This window comes from Sorex araneus, chromosome 2, assembly GCF_027595985.1.
Source record: "Sorex araneus isolate mSorAra2 chromosome 2, mSorAra2.pri, whole genome shotgun sequence".
In the NCBI taxonomy this organism is placed as follows: domain Eukaryota; kingdom Metazoa; phylum Chordata; class Mammalia; order Eulipotyphla; family Soricidae; genus Sorex; species Sorex araneus.
In genome coordinates this window covers 67,684,688-67,709,948 of record NC_073303.1, presented here as the reverse complement: position 1 = coordinate 67,709,948, position 25,261 = coordinate 67,684,688, and the positions used below count along the sequence as shown (strand labels likewise).

The window sequence follows — 25,261 nt, the reverse complement described above, 5'->3', positions numbered from 1 at the left end:
GAATAAGTAGACTAAATACCACACTTTTTCCTAATAAAACCATCTTTTAAAAAAATTTATTTATTTTTAATTAGTGAATTACTGTGAGGGTACAGTTACAGATTTATACATTTTTGTGCTCATGTTTCCCTCATACAAAGTTCGAGAACCCACCCCTTCACCAGTGCCCATTTTCCACCACAAATAAACCCAGCATCCCTCCCACCCTCCCCAATCCCATCGCCCCTCATCTCCCCCCACCCCACCCTGCCATTGTGGCAGAGTATAAAACCATCTTAAGCTTCCTACCAAGGAGCAAAATGTCCATTTTTTTTCCCTAGGAAACTGAATTATTAGCTCATAATTGTTCTCAAGTCATTGAAAATTTTGTCATTATGTTCAGCACAGAGAAGCCCTTCTAGGGGCCAGAGAGATAGAATATGGGTTAAGACGCTGGCCTTGCATGAGGAGAAAAAGGAGGGAATAAAAGATGAAGAAGGAAGGAGGAGGAGGAAGAGAAGGAGGAAAATGAAGAAGACAAGGAGGAGGAGGAGGAGGAGAAGAACAAGTACTTCTACTTCCAAATGCCTGAAAGTGAAATGAAGAATCCTTTGTGCACAGAAAAATGGTCCATGAGTTTGTTGGTTTTTTTTTTTTTTTTGTCTGTACTGTGACTGGTTGAGATCACTGCAGGGCCCTCGATGTCTGGTGTGCTGTGGCTGGTTTCCCAACAGAGTAGGTCTTTAAATTACAATTATATCTTGGTTCTCTGACCTTGAAGCTCGTATGCCATGACAAGGTGTTTCGGGGATAGAGACAAGACAGAGTCCAGTTCATCCTACATTATTATTTTTTTGCTTTTTTTGGGGGGGTGGTGGTCAGACCTGGCGATGCACAGGGTTACTCCTGGCTCTGGACTCAGGAATTACTCCTGGTGGTTCTCGGGAAACCACATGGGATGCTGGGAATCGAATCTGGGTTGGCTGCGTGCAAGGCAAATGCCCTACCCACTGTGCTATCGCTCCAGTCCCTCATTCTACATTATTCCAGGACAAAATTGGTTAGCTGACTCGGTGTCCAGGTTGTCATTCTATTTACCTGCTGGGGAATTCGCTCTTGGTGGTCTTTGATGAATGCGAGATAGGTGTGAGGTTGGGAGTAGCTGACAATAAATATTGGAGAGAATATTATCTAAATCAGCACATGGGAAATCATGACTCAATTCCAGGTATCTGTGCCCAATTCCAGGAATTCTGGAACCGAAACCTAGGCCTCGCTTCTTCTGGCTTCTTTATCAGCCTGTCATGGTGCTGCCTTTGCTTCTCTATCTCTCAGCACACAGCCAGCCCAGGTTCAACCCCCAGTATCCCATATGGTCCTTAGAGCACTGCCAGGAGTGATCCTTGAGTGCAGAGGCAGAAGTAACCCTTTGAGCATTGCTGGGTGTGGCCCCAAAACAGAAGCAAACAGAAAAAAAGAAGGTCCAAGAAGCTCATCAGTAGATTCAAGCTCCCCATTTGGCAACCACCTTAGGAACATACCTTGCCGAGCTATCTGGGGAAACTGAGCAAAGGCGTGCCTTTGCCACACCCTCCCTGAGATGTGTACTTTTTCCACGTTCGGATGCATTTCGCCTTTCATGGCCCGTGGCTCTGTCTGAGATGTGTTCTTTCTTGCTTTATGGTATGGCTTCTCCATCCTGGGAATTCACTGCAGATCCTTATGAGTTGTGTCTGTGCTTCTTCCAGTCTGAGAGGTTCAAGTCTCTGTTGACCACCCATATCTTCTTTCCGCTTCTCATTTCCCAAATAAGCTTGTTTTACCTCGCCATTTCTCTCCTGAAACTCTTTCCTGTCAGTGAAGATGAAGGTCCTGGAAGAACTGGGTAAGATGTATGACTGTCTATCCTTTCTTGCAAAAAAACAATTCCTTTCTCCAGGGCCTCTCTGAGAAATGGGGGTGGCAGATATCATTTCCCACACCCAAGAGGACAAGAGTGACTCAGGTGCAGTTTGACAACTGCCTCGTGAGGCTGCTGAAGTCTGTAAGGAGCAGGGCTCAGGGTCCCCTGGCACTGCCCTGGGTGGCTCGAGTAGGGGCGGAGGAAGGCAGCTGTCTCCTTTCTGAAGGCACCATCTCTGTCTTCCCACTTCACAGAAGCAGCCAGGGAAACCTACTTTGGGGATGAGTCATTTCTCCCAGCACAGCCATATCATTTTCAACTTCCATCTATGGCAGTAGATCAAATTAAACAAACCTGGAAATGAAAGAGATGAGAACCAATGCCTCATAACTCCCCAGACACCTGACAACATGGGGAGTTCTGGGGAAAATTAGCCTTTGTCCAGCCACCAGACTGTCTTGTCATCCTTCCTCAGGAGCAACTGGGGACTGATGGTCTCATAATAAAGAGGAAACACCTGGGTGATTTTTACTCAGCAATGCATAATATTTTGTAAACTTTAGTTTTGGGGGTTGACTTATTTTAAACTCCTTTATTGCTGAAAAAAAAACACTATATTCCACATAGGAAGATTTTCTTAGTTGGTGGTTCATTTGTTTAGTGGACTTTAATAAATGATAAAAGTTTCCATACACAATAGACCATCGGGGGTAGGTAGATTTTGTGTGTTGATAGAAGGCCATGTGTGGGTATTATAAGTTGGAATTACAGATAGAGTTTTTTTTTTTTTTTTTTTAGAGTTTTTATTTTTGGAACAACACTTTATAGTGGAGGAGAGAAAAAAAGTTCCTCTATTCTCCTGGGTCCTCTGATTAGCCTAATAATTAAACTGACATCAGAGGTTAACAGAAGAAAATCAAATTTGATTTGAGTCACAAGTAGGAAAAAGGAGGCATTTATACCATCCTAAGCCTGGGGCTTCAAAGGGGAAGGCATTGTACTCAGAGGAGGGTAAGAGCAGTGTGTTGCAATTTAGATGTTTGCTCTGCTGTACAGTTTATTCTGGATAGAGAAGTTAGATTTTCGTAGCTCCTTTCCAAAATCTGGCTCCCTTTCTAATTCTATGTTTCTTTCTAAGTTCCTAACTAAACAAGAGGAAAGTTTCTCTTGAGTTCTCAGGGTCTAGGATTACCTTCAGTTCAAAATAATGTGGGGCTGGAGCGATAGCACAGCGGGTAGGGCATTTGCCTTGCACTTGGCCAACCCGGGTTCGATTCCCAGCATCCCATATGGTCCCCTGAGCACCGCCAGGGATGATTCCTGAGTGCAGAGCCAGGAGTAACCCCTGTGCAGAGCCAGGTGTGACCCAAAAAGCCAAAAAAAAAAGAAAAAAAAGAACCCAATCCTCACTCCCCTCAAAAAAAAGATGAAAGAAAAGAAAAAGAAAAAAAATGCATCTAGTCTTTTTCTAACCAATCACAACCAAACAAAATAGTTGATATGAACATATAAAGTCAACCAATTAGTCTCCTTTATGTCTCTCATGAAAAAAGATAATTTGAGTAACTTTTCTCCTATTCAAGTCAATAAATTTTTCCATGTAAAAAAAATCAATCTGGGAGCTGGAGTGATAGCACAGTGGGTAGGGCATTTGCCTTGCAGGCAGCCAACCTGGGTTCGACTCCCAGCATCCCATATGGTCCTCTGAGCACCACCAGGGGTAATTCCTGAATGCAGAGCCAGGAGTAACCCCTGTGCATTGCCAGATGTGACCCAAAAAGAAAAAAAATCAATCTTCCATGAAATAACAGGTCCTCAAATAATGCCATTCATTATAATATTGATGATTTAAAAGAAAATAATACCAGAACAAAGCTATTCAGAACTTGATTACATTATTTCACTAAAATGTGCAATTTCAAAAAAACTTACCTATGATGTTCAGTGAGGTTCTGCTATTCTAGAGAAATTCCAGGTCTCTCCCAAGCACATTCAACGACTGCATTTAAGATAAAAGACTACAATACACACAAATAATAATTGATTATGTTTGAGGCATTGTTTTAGCTTGTTTATTTTGTTTTGGTTTCTTTTGATTTTTGGTCACACATGGTGGTGCTCAGGCCTTTCTCCTTACTCAAGCATCATTTCTGGCAGGCTCAGGGATTATATGGGCTACCAACATGGAACCCACCTCAGCCACATGCAAGACAACTGCCCTACCCAAGGTACTATGACTCCTAGCCATGATTGTCCTTCAATTCTTAATCCTATCACTCATTTAATTCTCATAATACAACCCTCATGTGAGTGCTACCATTACTCTTACTTTCTACATAAATTTAGTCCTAGTAACAATAAGTAAATAACCCATGTCCCCTGGCTGGTAAATGACAAAGCTGGAATTGTAGATGTGTATTAAGGCTAATAAGATTAATCGATAAGATTAATCAATATCACTGGTTTGATAAAGTCAAAAAACATTTGCTAAATACCTGTCATGTTCAAGACATTGTGCTAAATATTATAGATTTCAAAGAATAATATGTGGCCCTGTGGCACTCTATGGGAAAGTCAAACAGACTCCTCCTGCCTTAAAGGAGTTCACATACTGAACTGGAGAGAGTTCAAATGAAAAGGACAGGTGTCACATGCTGGAGGCCTGGGTTCAATTCCTGAAACCATGTGGTCCCCCAAACATCACTGGGACAGAGCTGGTAGGGGTCCTACAGCATCACTGGGGGTGCTTCCCACAAAAAAAAGAGATCATGTTTTGATTGTTGGTTGCCTTAACTGAAAAACCAGAAATCAGATATCTTCATATCAACAACCTGAGTCTCTGTCACTTTACCCAATCACCCTGCCCTCTGAGCTAGGTCCTAGAGCTTTGCTTCTGGACCACATACTCGGGGAGCTGACAAACATCCTAAATGTCAGATTGCTGAAGGTGAGGGAAAGGACCACGGTGCTGGGAATCAAACTCAGATCTCTACAGACTAGGGCTGCTTGAGTTTCTATTTTACATTTTCAAATTCAAGTGCAGATAAGTATCTTGTTTGAGGTGACAAAGTAAAGATAAAGTGCAACTAGAAAGATACTTTCTTGTCTCCAGATTAGTACAATAAAACATATGTAAGTTAAATGCATGTCAGCCATACTTCAAGTTTGTTTTAACGGACTTAGTATCAAAATATTCTATGTAGGCCATTATTATTTATGAAGTGATTAATAATCTCTTTCCATTGTTTTCAATCAGGCTGCTCCTAGTAATTAAATGTAAGGCACTCAGGACCCAGGGCTGCTTGAGACCTAGATTGAAGGGACCACCAGGTCCCACCAGCAGTGCTCTATGGTTTCCGTGGTGGCTGTATCCTTTGATGCTGGGGAGTGGGGCATATGGTACCCAGAAGTGAACCAAAACACGAACTCTAATCCATAATCTATCTCCTGGAGCACCCAAACCAGTTCTTTTATACACCTTGGTATTGGTAAAATGAGAAGAAAAAGGAGTTGTCTTATAATCTGGTAAACAAAGTTTATTTACACTATGGATAATTGCAAATAGTACAATAGAGGAAGATATTCAGAGTTTTAACCTGTGTCCAGTTATCAGACTTAACGTTAGTCTAAGTATACTGTATGGATGATCTCATTTAATTCCTTAATACAATCTGATGGAGATTACACTATTATCTCTCTTATACATGAGTTCACTGTACTACAGGGAGATTAAGTAATTTATCTCCAACTATAGGGCTAGGAATAGAGGAAGCAGAATGATTTAGAATAATATTTCTCATTCTTAAAGACTACACTCAACTGTTTAGAGAAGAGAGCAAATAAGAACTAGATTCTAACACCACTATTAAAAATTCAAAAGTGGTGCAAAAACACATACACTTCATTTGGGTCCTAGTCTGTGCTTCACCAATTCATTTGATAAAACACGTAGGAAATGTTCTAGACATTTCTAGAGGAGTACTAAATAAATACTGTCTATATTATCTTATTTAAATAATATATTATTTACATGTTTTTAATTTTTATACCCAAGGATTTACAGGAAAATAGTAAAATAAAACAGGAGTGCAAATAACTGTAAAATGCCAAACAGGGGATATAGTTAAGCAGTATAGCATTTGCTTTGTATGTGTGAGAAACACACACACATACACACATGCACATGCACACACACATATACACACATGCACATGCACGCATGTTAAGTCCTAGATATTAAAAAATGAGTGTCAAAGTGGTTAAATTTTACATTGTTTAGTTTTATTATTATTATTTTTACTATCACTGGAGCACTGGAGGGGGCTGATACCCTGCAGTACTTGGGGGCCAACAGGGTGACATCTGTCAGAGCTGGGGGGAGGGACAGTGAAGCAGTGCCAGAGATCAAGGCTAGAACGTAGTGCTTCTTGCACGCAAGGTACACGCTCTATTGTGCCACACTCCCAGTCCCAGAGTTGTTAAAACTTAGAATCCCTCAGTTTGCAGGAAAAAAGGGATGTTCATATAATATCCAGGGATCCTGTTTGACTGCCGTTAAGGCTACATGCAAAGAAGTCAGAGATAAAACTGGAATGCTTTATCGGTGGTTTCATATACTATCACCAGTAGGAAGATGCTTTATTTAAAAGGGGGAGAAAACGTAGCAAGTACCTGATAAAGTTATATTTCAGGGAAATGAAACCTACTGTGATTGACGAGTAGATGGCGAGATCAAAAGCCAGTTTCTAGGAAGGAATGGGAAAGAATCAATTGAGAGAACAGAAGTGATAATACTGGAATGGAGAGGAGGCGGATAAGAAGACTTTGCAAGGTATTTTCTGTAAAATATAGGTTTTGGGTACAAGGAAGAGGAGGGAAGAAAGACGAGAGGGAAGTGGTGACTTTGGATTCTAGAGCTGGCAGTCATGTTTTCAATGGGAGAAGAGGAACACGAGTGGAGCCCAGTTAAGACCATAGATGCCACATTTATGAATTTTGATTCTGATAAGACAATGTGGGATACAAATAGGAATTTACATATTCATTTATATGCACAAGCATTTATCAAATGCCTATCATACCTCTAAGTTATATAAATCAACTATGAATATGGTTATTACTATATCATTATTACTATAGTCATCTTTATTTTTCTGAGACCACGAGTACCATATTCAAATCCAACTCCATAAAACCAAGCCAACAGTTAAAAGGCAGTCTTTCTTTGAACTTCTGTTCAAAGGTATTCATTAGGTATTTAACACACGTCTAATTTTATACATATACACTTATATTTCCCTACACCAAACTTTTAGTAAGATTATCAGGGCACTGAGACCAGACTTCAATTTTGAGATTTTTTTGGATCTATCACAATACCTTGCCAAAGTAGGGATACAGTAATACTTCGATTGTTAGATCGCAGACATTGTTGTTTTATAGTCTTTGAGAAAAGCAAATTTTTCCTTAGCCTTATATACCAGAAGGATCAGTAACATTTCACATCCGGAACACATGGCCACAATAAAAGGAGCGGCAGAGGCTGAATTAGCCTTAGACTGCGAAAAGGAGAGCTGAATAATAGCCAGGGCTAGAAAACTATTTAGTAGCCCACATTCAATAGCAACGCTTTTACAAAGCGGGAGAGGCAGCAGAGAAGCTTTTGCTAGGGAGAACCCAAACAATAAACCCAAAACAGGAACCAAGGCTCCCAACAAAAGCACCTCCAAGTTAACCGTCTGCGCAATCGCTAAACCCATTCTGAAAGTCAAATAAATCCCCACAGACATTAAAACAAAGCTCAGAGGTCGAATTATTCTCTCCAGGTACTTTGCTTTTTCTGGCGCTCTATGCTTGAGAACTATTCCAATCAACACAGGTATAAGTATGAAAAGGAGTGCTGACAGGATTTTAGAGACCGGAATATAAAACACGCCGGACAAGCCTAACATCCGACTGTATAGGAAAGAATTGACAGGCATCGTTATCAGGGCCAACAGCGTTGAGGTGCAAGTCATCAAAATGGCCAAAGTGACATCTCCTTCTAGAAGCAGCGCGAACAGATACCCTCCTCCCCCTCCTGGGCTTGTGCAAGTCACAACAAATCCAAAAGCCTGTGCCTCGGGCAATGCCAAAATCTGAGTCAGAAGAAATCCACAAAACGGCATAAGAACAAACTGTGTAACTGCTCCCAGAAGGATTGGCAAGGGTCTCTTCCACACCGTGTGAAACATCTGCAAATCAATCTTGCAACCAAATGCACATTTATTTAAGAGTATCACTGGTAGAATAAGCATCAGGAGACTTCTGTCAATATGCATCGATGCCTGGAAAAGACTGCCTTTTCTTGGTTTGCGTACTTTAACTTTGACATTCTTTATTTGTTCAATGAGTCTTTTTTGCCTACCTTCAGAATCCCACAGCTCAATGGTCAAATTTGTCTCTCCATCTTCATCTGTCACCAAATTTATGGTAAAATTTGTATCATCCAAGACGGTCTTGGTCACGTTTACCACTTGCAGTATTTTAGGATCTTCTAATTGCACAGAGACATAGCTAGAGTTAGGCGTTTTATCCTTGTATTTTGACCTCACGATGACCGCTTCTTCCGTCTTTGAGAAAAAGAGTGTTTCAAGCTTCTCTTTATTCAGAAAACTCAGAAACGATGTCCTTGATTCTCCCAAAGTTACAAATGATAAAAGCTGGACAATCAGAAGTTTTCTAAACATCTTGAAAGTTTAGAGAAATCTTATGTGCAAAATCATTTTTTTTTAAAAAAAAAAGGCTAGAGAGCGTTCTTCACATGGGTGTTCTGGTGATGATCAAGATTGTTAGCTAATAGTTGTTTTGCTAGCTCAAAGTCCAGTAGGAGGGATTATTGTACTGTCAAATACAAAGCTAGCTGAGTGACAAAACCTGTTTAACCTGTAGTTATGAAAATGTAAAAGCTATAGCATTGAAGTATATTCATCACAGCGGAAACCAAATCCCTTTCCTCCAAAACTTCCTCATCTCTGTTCATGAAAAGTCTCCTACCTGAGTTTTAAATCTTAATATAGACATTTTTGCAATCACTTCCTTCTTCAGGAAAATCTACACTAAAAACTATCAGGACCCCTCCCCCTGTCCCACCCTCCACTCTCCCCCCACAAAAAATTATTAAAGATGTTTGCTGGGTCACTGATAACCATAAAGAAATACAAATACAATCTCTGCCCTCTTGGACTTTATATGTGGACCCTTCTCACTACTTAGAAAACTTAAGTATCTGTAACTGTTCTTCTAGAATCCTTTTGCTGATCATTTTCTACAAGTCTAAAGAGCTTCTATATCAGTTACATAAGAACTATAAGTATTTTGTGTCCTTACATCAGAAAGAAAATAAAACCCTAGGGGGCTGGAGCAATAGTACAGCGGATAGGGTATTTGCCTTGCACGCAGGCAACCCGGGTTCAATTCCCAGCATCCCATATGGTCCCCTGAGTACCGCCAGGGCTGATTCCTGAGTGCAGAGTCAGGAGTAACCCCTGAGCATTGCTAAGTGTGATCCCAAAAGCAAAAAAAAAAAAGAAAATCCTAAATTCTAGGAAAGCAGGTAGTTAGACGCCAGGTCAAAGATATGTTAAAGGCCCATGGCTGCTGGGTAATATGACTGACACTGCAATAAAAGGTCACTGGCACTAATTCTAATCTCTTATTGCTTCCTTGTAATACTATTCCCTATTCACAGCTAGGAGTAAGGATCAAACTGGGTCAAGACTTGCCTCAACTGCCAATATTAAGGAAGCTAGCAGGCTTTTTGGCTGCTTACATATTTTCCAAATAAAAGAATAACAATACAAAACAAAAACAAAATAAACCTCATTACAGGTTAATAATAAAATAAACCTCCTGACCAGCCTATGTACCTAGTAAGTCTCTGAATACACAATAATTTCACTAGGTCCTCAATATACAAACACAATGGATTCAGGCTAGAGTGAGTTTGTTTTTATTTTAGATCATATAAATATTTGCTCCTCAAAAATTGTCAAAGCAATTCTTATTGGATATTTTCAAAAGTTTTAGGGCTGGAGCAATAGCACAGCGAGTAGGGCGTTTGCCTTGCACGAGGCCGACCCAGTTCTATTCCTCTGCCCCTCTTGGAGAGCCCAGCAAGCTACAGAGAGTATCTTGCATGGCAGAGCCTGACAAGCTACCATGGTGTATTCAATATGCCAAAAACAGTAACAGCAAGTCTCACAATGGAGATGTTACTGGTGCCTGTCCAAGCAAGTCAATGAGCAATGGAATGATATACTAGTTAACGCGAAGGAATTTCCTGTTTAAGGTGACAAAAATAAAACAAAATTAGAAAAGCACAATTATCTTAACAGTTATGTCAGCAAATATCTACATTTTAAATTCTTGTTGCCTAGATCAAAGATATGAAGACTGCAAAAGAATTTTTTCAATCCCTTCCAGATTCCTTCCAGCAACCTTCCCCCCTTGGCGGGATCTTCAGCTTTCCCCTTATCTAAAGATTGGGAACTCAAGCGTAACACATTTGGATGAGACTGGTAGCTTCCATTCACATACATTTGCTGGCTCATTACACTTTAGCTCAAGTTCATTTGTAGTATTGTAACTGTTGATGGGCATGAGATAACAGAACCTCTATTTTGAGGCAAAGAGAAATCAAAAAAGGGAAGGAACTGCAGCCGTAAAATGGCATGTTCAAAGCAAAACCACAATGGGGAGCCAGAAGCATGTTCCCATGGGATCCTTGTTCCCACAGCACTTACAAGGAACTGCAGGCAATAAATCTCCAAAATGCTATCAGCAGGGTGCAGGCGGGGTACCTGTCAGTAATGCACATGTGCAGGAAGTACCTGTCAGCTTTAAGAGCCCACAGCAAAACTTCTTAAAGCAGAGGAGGGTTTTTTTCGGTCAGTCCACCTGTCTTGAAAGGAATTTTCCGCTATTTATTTATTTATTTATTTATTTGTTTGTTTATTTATTTATTTATTTTGCTTTTTGGGTCACACCCAGCGATGCTCAGGGGTTACTCCTGGCTTTGCACTCAGGAATTACTCCTGGCGGTGCTTGGGGGACCATATGGGATACCGGGGATCGAACCCGGGTTGGCCGCGTGCAAGGCAAACGCCCTACCCGTTGTGCTATCGCTCCGGCCCCGCTATTTATTTTTTGGTTTGGAGTCGACGGACAGCGATTGTCAGGGGTTACTCCTGGCTCTGTACTCAGTAACTGCTCCCCGAAGTGCTCAGGGGACCATACGGGATGCTGGGGACTGAACGCAGGTCGGCTGCAGGCCAGGTAAGTGCCCTACCTGCTGTCCTATCTCTCCAGTGCCCCTTTTCTTAATAAATTTTCTCTCCCCTTTAACACTCTCAGCAAATTCTTCCACAAACCCATCCCTCTGCCCCAATGTCTGACTATGAAACTTCCCTTTTCTCTCCCCCCCCTCTTTTTGGTTTGTTTTTGTTTTTGCTTTTGGGCCATACCTGGCTATGCTCAGGGTTACTTTTGGCTCTATTAGGGTTGTCAGGCACATTGTAAACTACATTCACACAAATTAAAAAGACAAATTCTGGGCCAGACAGATAGTTCTATGGGCTGGAGTATATGTGTAGAATGCAGGAGGCCCAGGCTCAGTTCTCAATACTACACGGTCCCCCAGAACCACCGGGACCAGCCCCTCAAGCATGAGCTGGGAATAGCCCCTGAAAACTACCAGGCAAGCCCCCTGCCCCCCACAAAAAAAACTAAGTCCCACTGGAGGATGTTTTTCTTTTGGGTGGGAGAAGTTTGGGTTCATACCTAGCAGTGCCCAGTGGTTATTCCTAGCTCTGCACTCAAGGGTCACTTTTTTTTTTTTTCCGCTTTTCAGGTCACACCTGGCGAATGCACAGGGGTTTCTCCTTGCTCTGCACTCAGGAATTACACCTGGTGGTGCTCAGGGGACCATATGGGATGCTGGGAATCGAACCCGGGTGGGCCTCGTGCAAGGCAAACGCCCTACCCGCTGTGCTATTGCTCCAGTCAGCAAGGGTCACTCTTAATGGGGTTCTGGGGACCTAATGCATTGGTGAAGATCAAACAGAGGTCAGCTTCATGTAAGGCAAAAGTCTTAACTCTTGTAGTACCTTTATAGACCCTGGAGATGGTTTTTATCAATAGTAAGGCCCACATCTCTGGAGACAGTTCGAAGTGCTGGCATGCAGAGGCCCTGGTTTAGATCTCCAGCACCACATAGTTAGTTGCCAAGCACCCCTGAGATGGTCCTGGAGACCCTCATCACTGCTTTAACCCTAACAGCACCAGTATTACTGGGAATGGCCCGTGGGTGCACTGAGCACTCTTTGGGAGAACCCCTCCACGCCCAAAGTGAAGTATAGCACAAGGCAAAGTTAGGTGTCAAGGAAATAACTTCCTCTGTATAGTCCTGAAATTTCTTTCATCCAAGTAACTTGAAAGAATGAGATGACTCGTTTATATAATTCAATTCATACAAATAAATTAATTCATGTCATGATGCAGAGATAGCACACAAGGTCACAGCCAAGATGAGGTAATTAAAGGCAGAAGCTAGCCCTCTGCAGTACTCGGATATGAGGGGTGGAGTCTCTCTGGTCCTTGCTCCAGCCATCCACCGCTTACAACCCTCTTCCACTGACAGACACTGACAGCAGTGGTGGGGCAGATGGCTCAACTTACATACGTGCTATGTGTGGCCTCCAATGGCCATGTAAAAGGATGCGGCCATTTACTACTCATAGGAAGTAAATCTTGGCTCCATAAGGCTAGGCTTGGCCACACCATTCTTCAAGCAAACGCTATGTGTGTCTTCTACAAGTGATCTCCTGTTATGACACCAGTAATGATACCCAAAGGGTTTGACTGTGCCTTCAGCTTTGATCCTGGCAGAAAGACAAGTAGCACAGTCATCATCACCAGCTGACATCAACCCAAAAAGTATAAAATGCCAAAAATGTTTGTTGTCACTACAGAACCTAATAACGTCAACTGAGCATAAAATTTTGCAAATCACTGAATGTTGGTTTATAGTTATACATCATTTATTTGGCTTTGAGTGCAGAGAGCTTATTCCTGGCTCTGTAATCAGGGTTCACTCTTGGAATGTTTGGGGGGGTTTATGGGGTGACAGGAATTGAACCTGAGCCAGCTGTGTGCAAGGCAAGCACCCTACCTGTGGCACTATCTCTCCAGCCCCTGTAGTTATACTTTAAAACACAAACCTAGGCTGGAAAGATAGGACGGGTTAAGGTACTTACCTTGCATGTGGCCAAAACTGGTTTGATCCCTGGCACCACATGGTCCCTCCATCACTGGATATGGCCCAAAGTCCCTCCCCTCTTTCCCAAGAATAAAAATGACCACAGACTCAAATTAGTACAAAATTAATAATGTAAATAATGACTCCACAAAAAAGTAATTAAAAAGCAAGTGAAATAAATATATTTATATATAATACTCCCAATAAAAGAATTAAAAGTAAGAGTTTTTATTGTGGTTCCTGGCTTGATCCCTTGACTATTCCAAGTAAGAATCAACATCTTCTAAAAACTGTTCTTTATCATCCAGATATTCCAAGACAACATTTCCACCATTATATAAAGGACAATCTTCCTTCGCAATCCAGGCTTCCAAAGTATGGTCCAAGGGTAATGCTTCTCCTGAGGTAATGTGGCATAACCTCAACTTCTATTAAGAGAGAAAGAAATCAGAGTATAATAAATAGCTTGTCACATAATCATATAATTTTTAAGCAAAAACAACTATCACCAGTTGTCCCCTTACCTTAGCTGTTAATTTGTTATTGTCATTTTTAAGACTGGCTAGGGCAGCTGCATAGTCTATGACCTTTCCAATACTCCATCGGTGGCAAAAGAACATTGGTTTGCTCTTCTCTTTGCTCCCCTTAGGTAAGTAAACCTGGAAGTAAATTCTTTCTGTCTGAAAAAAAGGAAATGTACACTCAGATTATACACACTTGTCCAGTGACATCGCTTCCTCTCTTCTGGGCAAAGGAGGATTACTCTCTACTGATAGAGCTTTTCGAGGAACTACTAATCTTAGCACTCCACCACCCACTTAAATGCAGAGACACAGAACTGAGACCTAGTCAGGGTGATGAGTGAAAGGACAGGCATAAGGCCCAACAAGGGCTAATGAATGTCTTTTCCTAAGACTATACAGTCAAAAGTTGGGTGTGGTAGTGAGGGGAGCTCTCATTTTTCAGAGCTTCTTTTACTTGTAAAAATAAACTAAGTGTTGCCTATGACTATCATACCCCATCTTTTCACATCTCTGAAACAATGTGCACAAAGTAGTTTCAGATGGGAAAGACTGATTTCACCAAGGGAAAAGGGAGAAGAGGGAGACGGCTCAAACGGGTGCAGCAAAGGACTCACACGGGGAGCCCTGAATCTGATCCCTGAACCCTGACAGCCTGTAAGCACAGAACAAGCATAATGGCGATGCTCAGGAAACTTTATGTGGTGTCAGGGCTCAAACCAAGGTCGGGTGCATGCCACGCAAACACCTTACTTCCTTTACTACTTCTCTGGCACTTTTTTTTTTTCTTTTTGGGTCACACCCGGCAATGCACAAGGGTTACCTCCTGGCTTTGCACTCAGGAATTATTCCTGGCGGTGTTCAGGGGACCATATGGGATGTTGGGAATTGAACCCGTGTTGGCCACGCGCAAGGCAAATGCCCTACCCGCTGTGCTATATTATTCCAGCCCCTCTCTGGCACTTTTAAGTATATTTCCAAGAATAGCATTTTTCCATCTGTTAAAATTAATCTTTCTGGGGTTATACAATCAACAATCCTTACAATAAAAAATATCTGAGTATATAAACAGTTGCAAGTTTAAGTGTGAATTTAGACTGTATTAAGGTATGTGTGTGTGTATATGTATACATGTTATGTTTGTGCTGGGTTGCTATATAAACTGTCATTGATATCATAAAGTCCTAAACTATAGAAACATTCCCATACATACACAAGGATGTGATGATAAATAATTTGTAATAGCAAAAAACTTGGGGGAAAAAACATGGATTGTGTTCATAGAGAATGAACAAGATATATTCACATTATAGCAAACAAAAACAATGAACTAAACAAAAGGTATCACTATGGACAAATGTTAAAAACATGATGCCCAGCAAGGAAAAACAAGAGAAATCTGAAGAAGAATGCACATGGTTTGTTGCTGTTTCTATAAAGTATAAAATACTCAGAAACTCTATAATGTTTCTGGAAACACATAGCTTGAATATTAGGAATAATAAATATCTGGTTCAAGTAAACAATATGCTACGTGATAGCAGAAAGAGTAGAATGGAGATTCGATTACATTTGAAAAGATTTCTCAAAGTCTCTAAGACCAACCTGTGGCAATGATTTATCTCCATTAGCATGCATCTTTAATTTCATCAATGCTACTTTTGCAGCTGTTTCACTGTTTTTTGCACCTTTCCGACGCTTACTTGCAGCCTCTCCCTTCTTGGAATCTAAGAAATAAGCACAAGCATGTAAGCACACAAAAACCTTTATATTACATTTTTCATAGTTCCGTTGATATATACTCATTATGACCATGAAGAGTGCGCAATTATGCAGAGATACATACAGACCATGTTAACTTGGTATTATTAACATGATTAATGAAACAATGTCACTAAGTTGATCTTAGCTATCTCCACATCAAAACACTCATTGTTACTTGCCTGTTTTGAATTTGAGCCTATTAATTCTATACGATCACTGACACTGCTACAGAAAACATTAAGCTTTGAATCTAGAAGATTTAAATAAAGAACTATCCTTAAAACAGGATGAAAATTCTGCTGAAATAATATGCTGGCAAAATAACTGATGTAAGTCGCTGATTCATTTTTTTTCTGGGCTCTCAGATTATCAGTAGTATTGGGCCAGAGTAAGAGTACAGTGGGTAGGGCGTTTGACTTGCATGCGGCTGACCAGAGTTCAATCTCCAACATCTCACATGGTCCCTCAAGCACCGTCAGGAGTAATTCCTGAGTGCAGAGCCAGGAATAATTAACCCCTGAGCATCGCTGGGTGTGACCCAAAAAGAAAAAAAAAATCAGCAGCATTCATAGGCTGTTAAGAGTATAAAATAGTAATTAAACAACAAAACAGATTTTTCCAGATACTTACCAATAATGTCTTTAACCAGTTTCTGAGTGGCGGCCATACGAGGCTTGGGGATTTCCAGCTTTTCACATTCATGATCTGCCTGATGTCGGTGTCTATGGGCAACAGGAGAGTGGCACTAATTCATAGGTTTGTATGAAACTTAACCAGACAACCAAAGCTTGAGAGGTCCAGAGTAATCACCTCAGGCAAAAGTTCTTCTCACAGTATGGACATGTAACTGGGACAAGTTCTTTTTCAGTGCAGTCTTTGAATGAACATGGGTAAGACGTGTGCGTATCTGGCTTTGGTGCTTCATTGGTAACTGTCACCTGAAATTGAAAAAAAGGGAGATGGTATTTACATTCAGTGCAGATCAACAAATCTGTTCTTGAAAGTGACATTCTAAACAGCTTTGCTTAAACTTATAAGGGCAACTTACCTAACAGATTATAATACATGTACGATAAATGATTATCATGTTGATGAATATGCTACATTTCCTACTGACATACTTCTAAGTCAAGTTAAAAGGTTGTTACTTATTCCTTTTCTTTTTCTTTCTTTTTTCTTAGTTCTGTAATAAAGTTTATCCTTGAAGCCCAGGGAAGGGGATCAGGGCCTATGGGTCACAATGTCACTTCAGAGTCTTCTGGGTGTCACTGTCACTGTCATCCCATTGCTCATTGATTTGTTCGAGCGGACACCAGTAACGTCTCCATTGTGAGACTTGTTGTTACTGTTTTTGGCGTATCGAATACGTCACTAGTAGCTTGCCAGGATCTGCCGTGTGGGCAAATACTCTCAGTAGCTTGCCGGGCTCTCCTTCTGGGTGAAGTCTGTCTTTAAGTGGGGAAGGGAATTTATTTGACATAACTGCTTCAGATATTCTTTATACTTTGATATTTTTATACTTCATACTTTTTAATTTTATACTTTATATTTTTATACTTTATATCAGTCCCATACACAAAAAGATGTCCCCATAAAAAATGTTCTATAGAACATGCCATTAATCCTCAAATGGCAAGTTATACCTACCTTCTACACTAATGTTAGGAATTACCATATATAAACAACTCTTAGAAATGATATTCATAAAACAGAGGACTAGGAACAGTTTTTATAATATGCTATTATCTGTGCCATATTTAATAATGTATTACCAGCATTTATCACGTCAGAGAAAGATGAGATTTTTATACAGTTTTAAAAAAATCTGTATCAGCTTATTTATTTATTTTTTGCTTTTTGGGTCACACCTGGCAATGCACAGGGGTCACTCCTGGTTCATGCACTCAGGAATCACCCCTGGCGGTGCTCAGGGGACCATATGGGATGCTGGGATTTGAACCCGGGTTGGCCGAGTGAAAGGCAAACGCCCTACCCGCTGTGCTATCACTCCAGCCCCTCAGTTTATTTTGAAGGATAAGTTTCTAGAGGTTCATAATTTAGAGAAATAATTCTTAAAATCTATAATCAATAGGCCTACCTATTGATAGTTACAGATTCACAAGTTGTCTAACAAACACTGCTATGTTTACTGTTTATCATAAAGCTAAATGAATATTTCCTCCCCATCAGTATTACATAATGCCAACATTTTAATTTTTTTTTGAACCAATCACCTAAAGTTCAAAGGGCAAAAATTTGTCTAAGCTCATTTAACATCTTTTTTTTTTGCAATTTAACTTAATTTCTATAGTGAAGTTCTTAGTAAATGGTGGGAAGAAATAAATATCATGTGAAAAATCTGACACCAATTCTTCTTTTCAAGTGGAATGAATTCATTGACTTTCTGCTTTTCTCCAACACAAGGAAGGTGGAGCAACTGATCATAAGCTTGAGACTTATTGTCAGTATAGTAGGTCCATCTTTCTTCTTGCCTCCTGAACTCAAACCTGCCCTTAACAAGATGTGATCTGCTGAAGAAAAGATGAACACAGCTGTGAGTGGGGGGGACCTGTCGATTCTGATCTCCTGTGCAGACTAATTTGGCTCTAGGCCAGACTTTGTAACTCAATTAACCCTGTGTCAGTAATAAAGCTCATATTTTTATTTCTACCTGCCAGTCCATTTTAATTTCTTCATTTATTTGAATTAGAGTGGGTATATTGTGTCAGTCTACATGTTTGTTCTTCATGGTTAAAGGCTGACTGAAGTCAGAACATTTCACTGCCAAAAAATCATAACTCCAGGCAACAGTGAAAATGAAGAGGAGTAAAAGAAATCTGGAAGGATGAGAATATCAATAATTTGCATATTTTTAGTCTAAAGTTATAAATAGGCTACCTAAACATAGCTAACATATGAAAGAACTGTGAGAATAAAACTTTGCAGGACCAAGATGGGAGGGAGAGGGAGAAAAATAAATAAATAAAAATTTGCAGGACTGAAGCAATAGTACAGTGTGTAGTCGGGAGTTTGCCTTGCATGCGGTCTACATGAGTTTGAGCCCAGCATCCCATATGCTCTGTGGAACACCACCAGGGGTAATCCCTGAGTGCAGAGTCAGGAGTAAGTCCTGAGCACAGCCACGTGTGACCCCAAAACAAAAAACAAAATCAAATTAAAGTTGTAAATACCAAGTAGATTAATTTTCCTTTATGACAAACTGAGAAAAATAACACTAAAGTTGGGGGCTGGAGTGATAGTACAGCAGGCAGGGAATTGGCCTTCCCTTCCACTCGGCCAACCCGGGTTCAATTCCCAGCATTCCATATGGTCAGCCAAGTACTGCCAGGAATAATTCCTGAGTGCATTCCCTGTGCATCGCCAGGTGTGACCCAAAAAGCAAAAAATAAAAAGAATTAAAAAATAACAGTAAATTTTCGTCACATAATCAGACTGAATTGAAGAGCAATGACTGCTTTTGAAAATAATCAAATTCTGGGCCATGGATGTGATCTTTAACAACTCTTGTGCCATGAGGACCCCTGAGCACCACTGGGTGTGTCCTGCAAAACAAAAGACCAAACCAGCAACATTTCTGAACAGAAGTATGTGACCATAAAGGTGTTCTATTGTCACTGTCACTGTCATCCCGTTACTCATCGATTTGTTCGGGCGGGCACCAGTAATGTCTCTCATTGTGAGACTTATTGTTACTGTTTTTGTTATATCCAATATGCCATGGGTAGCTTGCCAGGCTCTGCTGTGGGGGCGGGATGCTCTCGGTAGCTTGCCAGGCTCTGCAAGAGGGGCGGAGAAATCGAACATGGGTCGGCCGCATGAAAGGCGAATGCCCTATCGCTGTGCTATCGCTCCAACCCCCAAAGGTGTTCTATTAGGTAAGAGAAATGAACATACCTCAGGACAGTTATGTGACGATCTGCTTCTGTGTTCAAGGCTTCAAGAAGGAGAAAGGAAAACAGGAGTTTATTTTGATACAATACATTAACATAGCTTACGATACTTGCAGTCATTTCATTATACTCATACTACATAAAGAACTCTGTGGATAGGAATAAATTGAAAAGCTAGATAAATTTAGAAACGGAGCATCTGTAGTTTCAAATGTTGTTTTAATTTGTGGTGCCGCGGTTGAACCCACGTTTCCTGCATGCAAAACATGTTCTTTATAGTCCATTGAGCCCCTATAACCAGCCCAACTTTCAGAGAAATAAAAACCAACTGTCCAACTCCAATATGTCCCCCCAAAAAGGAATTCACCACTCTAAATCAACTCTATTTTACATGCTTGATGTCTGAAAAATAAAATGAATCTTTTTATTTTTTTACTCCCCCCAAGTTATCAGTAATCAAATGTAGGACCTCGCTTGTTTTTGTTGTATTCATTGACAAAGAAGAGTAAGTGTAACTGCATTCCTTACCATATTCTTTAGAATATGGGGATGCTGCCTCCTTGAGAATAAAAGTTATAAATACAACTTTTAGGTAAAAATCACACACGGGCTGGGGAGAGAACACAATGGGCTGGAGCGCACGCTTTGCACACAGGAGACCCGGGATCAATCCCTGGCACCCCCTGGTCTCTGGGGAACCAACAGGTACAGCCACGAGCACTAAGCTGGGAGCTGACAGGTGTGGCTCCAAAATAAACAAATCACAGAGAACTCCATTTTAGAAATTTATAAATATAAGACACATGTATGTGCAAGGTCAGTCAGGGCCTAGCAGTATTTTGTTTTTCCCCAAGTAATTAACCATAATGAATGCCAAATATCAACGGTGAGGATTATATGATTTTAAATTATTCTGCTTCTCAGAAATAAACCATACATGATAAATACTGAAATTACACAGAAATCCTGCATAAAAACTTAACTTACCAAAATATTCCTGAACAACCATCACATTTAAATGGAAGAAAATCTAAAATCGAGGCAAAATGTGATAGGTACTGGTCAGTATCAAAGTTTGATTAGTTTTCTTTGCAAAAAAAGAATCTTAAAGTACTGAATCACCCCTATAGGAGTTTTCCTTTTAGATCAATATTCCAGCATAGCAAGTAGAGACTAAGCAAAGAACTATTATAATCCCAAGAACTCTGAGGTAGAAGAACGCGATTATTAGGTGATTTTGAGGGCTGTTTACTGCAAAAATCCTGCATCTGATGTGAAAAATCTGGATTTTGATTCTGATTCTACTAACACAACAATACCATGCAAGTTACTTAATAGTAGAGTTTTGGAAATATGTGTGTATATACATATATAAATATAGATATTCATATATACAATATATTAAATGCATAACTTTGATATGTATAGTGTATATGCATATTTGATGTAGTATATATGGATATGCACATGCATATAGTATAAGCAAACAAAACCAAAGTTCTACTATTAGGTAACAGATATAAATAGACATAAGCATATGGCATCAGCATGTATATATCTAAGTGTGTATTTAGGTGGGTATGTGTTATAAGTTACACCTACTTCAGTATAATTGAAAAAAACAAATGAGACATATATAAAAGATGAAAACAGTAAGATAGCAATCTTAACACATATGATTAGAAGAATTAGCCTGTTTTTAACATATTCAACTCTAGAAAAATCCTAAGTGACTAGATGGAGATGTTTTCAAAGAAATTACAGAAGCTCAGTAATTGAATTGACTGATACTGAAAAATTTGGTTCAGTATTGTTTGTTTGTTTGTTTGTTTTTGATGACATGTAAATCAAAATGAAGTAACTAGAAAGCTAGTTCACTGTTGCTGTCACCGTCATCCCGTTGCTCATTGATTTGCTCGAGCGGGCACCAGTAACCTCTCCATTGTGAGACTTGTTGTTACTGTTTTTGGCATATTGAATATGCCAAGGGTAGCTTGCCAGGTTCTGCCGTGGGGGCGAGATACTCTCAGTAGCTTGCGAGGCTCTCCGAGAGGGGTGGAGGAACCGAACCCGGGCCGGCTGTGTGCAAGGCAAACGCCCAACCACTGTGCTATTGCTCCAGCCCAGAAAGCTAGTTAGAAAGGAAAATTTTGGAAAGCGTAAAACAATACCATTTTCCGATGTGGCAATTAACCACTAACTAGGAGGTATTTTCAAAGTAGCTCCCATTCAAGGAATAATAAAGAGCATTTGCCTTGTACTCAGTTCCCAACCCCACCAGGAGTGGTCCCTGGGTGCAGAACCTGGAATAAGCCCTGAGCACCAACAGATGTGCCCCCCCCAAACAAAATATAAATACAAAGATGGTAAAGTAAAAACTAAAGTATATCCCCTTAAATTACAATATATAGTCAAGAGAGTCTGGATCTATCCAATCACACCAATTTCAAAATGTGACACAAAAAGGCAACTGAGCTTTAGAGAAATTGCTAAGTCTTCCCAGAGAGGTCACCGTCCACAGGGTACACTTAATACGAAAGAGAAAGAGAAGGTGCTAGAGTAGTCCAAGGGACCCTTGAATAACTCTGCCTGTGGGGCACAGCCTGAAATACACCCTTCCCTCACCTGGGAGATGGTTTCTTATTCTGAAAGCATGATGCTGCATGAACATGTTTCATATTAGAAAGTGTGTCCCCATTTCTCAATAACAGAAGGAAACGGAAATAGTCTGCAAAACTGTATGTATTTCTCAAACTGGAAAGATATTTTGAAGCAACGAGTGACTGACTAGCAAACCCAGAGGACCCAGGGAAAAAGGATTCAGATCACAATCATTTCCTAACACCTAGCATCTTCTACATTCTAACTTCTACACCAAACTTCTACATTCCAAATATGTAAAAGTTAAATGAAATACTTGCTTAACATATTTTATTATTTGCGGGGGTAGGGGGAATGGGGGGCTACATCTAGAGATATTCAGGGGTTACTCTTGGCCCTGTTCTCAGGGATTACTCTTGTTTGTGCTTGGTGGTCATATGGGAGGCCGGAGATTGAACCCGGGTAGGCCGATTGCAAGGCAAGTGCTCTACCCACTGTACTATCTCTCCAGCCGGTTTAACATATTTAAAATCTTAAACATCTTTACTAGTGCAAAGCCACGAGAACCTGATCTCGTCTCAGGTATTTACCATTTAAGAGATCATGGAATTGGAAAAGGAGATGAACTAGGTCAAAAACGGCAGATACCAAGTAATCCATCACCGAAGTCCATCAAAAATGACAGCAATTGGGGCTGGAGCGATAGCACAGTCGGTAGGGCGTTTGCCTTGCACGCGGCTGACCCGGGTTCAATTCCCAGCATCCCATTTGGCTCCCTGAGCACCGCCAGGGGTAACTCCTGAGTGCAGAGCCAGGACTAACCCCTGTGCATCGCCTGGTGTGACCCAAAAAGAAAAAAAAGAAAAGAAAAAAAAATGACAGCAACTGGGACTGGAGAGATGTAGTACAGCGGGTCGAACAGCTTGCCTTGCCTGTGGCCGACCCCTTGGGTTCCATCCCCAGCATCCCATGTGGTCGCCGGGAACCCCATCCGGAGCATTGCCAGGCGTAATTCCTGAGTGCAGTGCCAGGAGTAACCCCTGAGCATCGCTGGATGTGCCCACCCACCCCATCCCCCAAATTATGGCAATGGAGTAAACCAGGTCTACTTAACTTAGAATTAAAACCCAGCTGTTTAAACTGCTGTATGAACCACCTGCTGTGGACGGTGACTAAGCCGGTGGGAGGTGATGCATATGCACGGCGCTTGCATATGCATGCAAAAGTGTAGCAGAGATTTCCCGCCTTTGCCCACTCCCTCCAGCAAGCACTAGTCAACCGGGACCCTTCCCCTAACTGTAGGCTAAAACCTTAGCGAGCTTCAAGAATCTCTTAGCAATGACTGAAGCTGCGACGGGAAGACCTGCAACTCCGTGTGGTAGGCGTGAAACGTGACAGCACATCCTCACGTCGGCACAGCCAGAACAAGGCACGACTCTGCGGCGCCAATGTTCCAGGCAGTGACCTAGCACGGACGTGGGTGAGAGTCCCGGCTTAGGCCCCGCTCCCCCGTCACTAGCATGGGTCGTGCGTTTCCTGCGGTGCAGTACGCACACCGCCTGATCATCGATGCCATCACACGCAGGATTCGTTTCAGAGGACACGCACACAGTCCGCATCCTTCTGAAGCCCCGCATCGGAAGAGACAGGCGGGTGGTCCTCCCACTCGGACCCGGAGAGCGCGGTGGCCACCTGGCAGAGCAGCGGGGAATCGGAATTCCCTTTAAGCGGTCGACTGGGACAAGCAATCGACGCAGAAGTTCGGGAGGAAGCGGCTAGCCCCGAGCGGCCGCGCGGGACGGGCGGGGAACGCGACGACGGGCGCCAGACCCCGGCATCCTCCTGCCCACGCGCACCAGAGGCACTGGTGGGCATCGCAAGGCTCCGTTTCCGGGTCCCGCGCGGCTCCTTTCCAGGAGGCCGCGAGTCCCTTCCAGAGGCTCCGAGGGCCACTAATGAAAATGCACCAGCTCCGAGCTGACCCCAGCCGGGTCGCGTCGGCCCGGTTCCCCGCAGCTCCGCCCGGCCTCGGGGCCTCGTCTCCCCCGCCAGCGCCGATCCGGAGGGCAGAGCGAGACCCGCGGCCTCCCGGATCACCTTTCTGACGGCAATGTGCCACCTGGCAGTGCTGCCCGATGTCCAATTCCGCCATCGCCCGTCGCCGCGAGAGACCCGGAACGCAGCAAGGACCGGGAACGCGGCGCAACGCTGCGGGACGCGCGAGGAGCCTGCTGGGAGACCGGCAAGTTCGGGGGCGGGGCCTGCGGGGCGGAGCCTTCGGGGGCGGGGCTTGCGGGGCGGGCCTGCGGAGCGGGACCTGAGGGCGGAGCCTTAGGGGCGGGGTCTGTGGGGGCGGGGCTTTGGGGGCGGGGCCTGCGGGGCGGGGCCTGCGGGGCGGGGCCTGCGGGGGGCGTGTTGGAAGCTGAGCGTTTGAAGGCGTGTGATCAAAGCGTGATTGAAGGCGCCGAGTACAAAGTCCAGAGATTGCATTGCAATGTTCGTCTCTTTCCCTGAATGAAGGTCGTCCTCTAGTCCTTAAGGAAATACTCCGACTTTCTAGAAATTTACTAATCGTTGTTTTTTCCGGTAAGCAACAATAATCGGAAATGACCTCAAAGATTGTGTTTTTTAAAAAATTTTATTTATAACTCCAGGAACCAGGATAGTTTGTGGCACACATTTGAAAAAAAAAATCAACTGAAAGAGAGGGACTTTGGTGGTTCAATTTCTGTTTCATACCACTCTGATATTGTGTAAGTAAATTCTCTTGCAAGGAAGTCATTAGGCTTTTGAAAAATAAAAGGTTTCCCTTTCCTTTTAAAAAAAATTTTGGTCCAGGGGCCAGAGTGATACAGCGGATAGGTCATTTGCCTTGCATATGGCCAACTGGGTTTCCATTCTTAGCATCCCACATGGTCTGCTGCACCATTAGGAGTGATCTCTGAGCGCAGAGCCAATACAAGAGCACTGCTGGGTGTAACCCAAAATACAAAAATTCTGGACAAAATAGTCTAGTTATTGAGGTGTGGGACTTCCTAGGGTATCCTCATTTAGAGAAGATGACTCATTTAGCACTTTAAGAGAGGTGTTGCATTTGTGGTTGGGGAGGTAGGGGAGTGCCCTGTGCTGCTTCACAGAGCCATTTGGAGGATTTGCTAGGTGGGGTACAAAAGGATGCCATTCCTCTGATGTGACACCAGGCAGACTCAGAGTGGATGAATGACAGTCACAGTGACTCGTGACAGCAGCTGGAAAAGTATTAAATACTTTGAGCATTCCCCTCTGA

At 42.1% G+C, this 25,261-nt stretch overlaps 2 protein-coding genes across 3 annotated transcripts; both read right to left on the bottom strand.

Moving 5' to 3' along the window:
* Positions 1 to 7,296: 7,296 nt before the first annotated feature.
* Positions 7,297 to 8,610, bottom strand: SLC10A5 (solute carrier family 10 member 5). Its single transcript, XM_004602557.2, has one exon. The coding sequence runs from the start codon at positions 8,608 to 8,610 to the stop codon at positions 7,297 to 7,299; it is 1,314 nt and encodes a 437-aa protein (XP_004602614.2).
* Positions 8,611 to 13,337: 4,727 nt separating this feature from the next.
* ZFAND1 (zinc finger AN1-type containing 1) lies at positions 13,338 to 24,216 on the bottom strand. 2 transcript variants are annotated; one of them, XM_004602367.2, is made up of 8 exons: positions 24,073 to 24,216; positions 20,362 to 20,404; positions 19,379 to 19,418; positions 16,274 to 16,401; positions 16,094 to 16,185; positions 15,305 to 15,426; positions 13,703 to 13,858; positions 13,338 to 13,606 (listed from the first exon to the last, which is right to left on the bottom strand). In XM_004602367.2, the coding sequence occupies exons 1-8, from the start codon at positions 24,125 to 24,127 to the stop codon at positions 13,436 to 13,438; spliced, it is 807 nt and encodes a 268-aa protein (XP_004602424.1). In that variant the 5' UTR covers positions 24,128 to 24,216; the 3' UTR covers positions 13,338 to 13,435. The 2 variants fall into 2 exon arrangements, with proteins under 2 accessions (XP_004602424.1, XP_054984464.1); XM_055128489.1 differs by lacking the exon at positions 24,073 to 24,216 and adding an exon at positions 23,339 to 24,061.
* Positions 24,217 to 25,261: the final 1,045 nt, after the last annotated feature.

Excerpts from the sequence above, each read along its gene's own strand:
- SLC10A5 (XM_004602557.2), bottom strand. The coding sequence starts at position 8,610 with ATGTTTAGAAAACTTCTGATTGTCCAGCTTTTATCATTTGTAACTTTG.
- ZFAND1 (XM_055128489.1), bottom strand. The coding sequence starts at position 23,612 with ATGCGGGGCTTCAGAAGGATGCGGACTGTGTGCGTGTCCTCTGAAACG. Across the intron at positions 16,186-16,273 it reads GAGAAGAACTTTTGCCTGAG|ACACCGACATCAGGCAGATC; the intron begins GTGATTACTCTG and ends TGTTGCCCATAG. Across the intron at positions 13,859-15,304 it reads GAGATAAATCATTGCCACAG|ACAGAAAGAATTTACTTCCA; the intron begins GTTGGTCTTAGA and ends CCTTTTTTTCAG.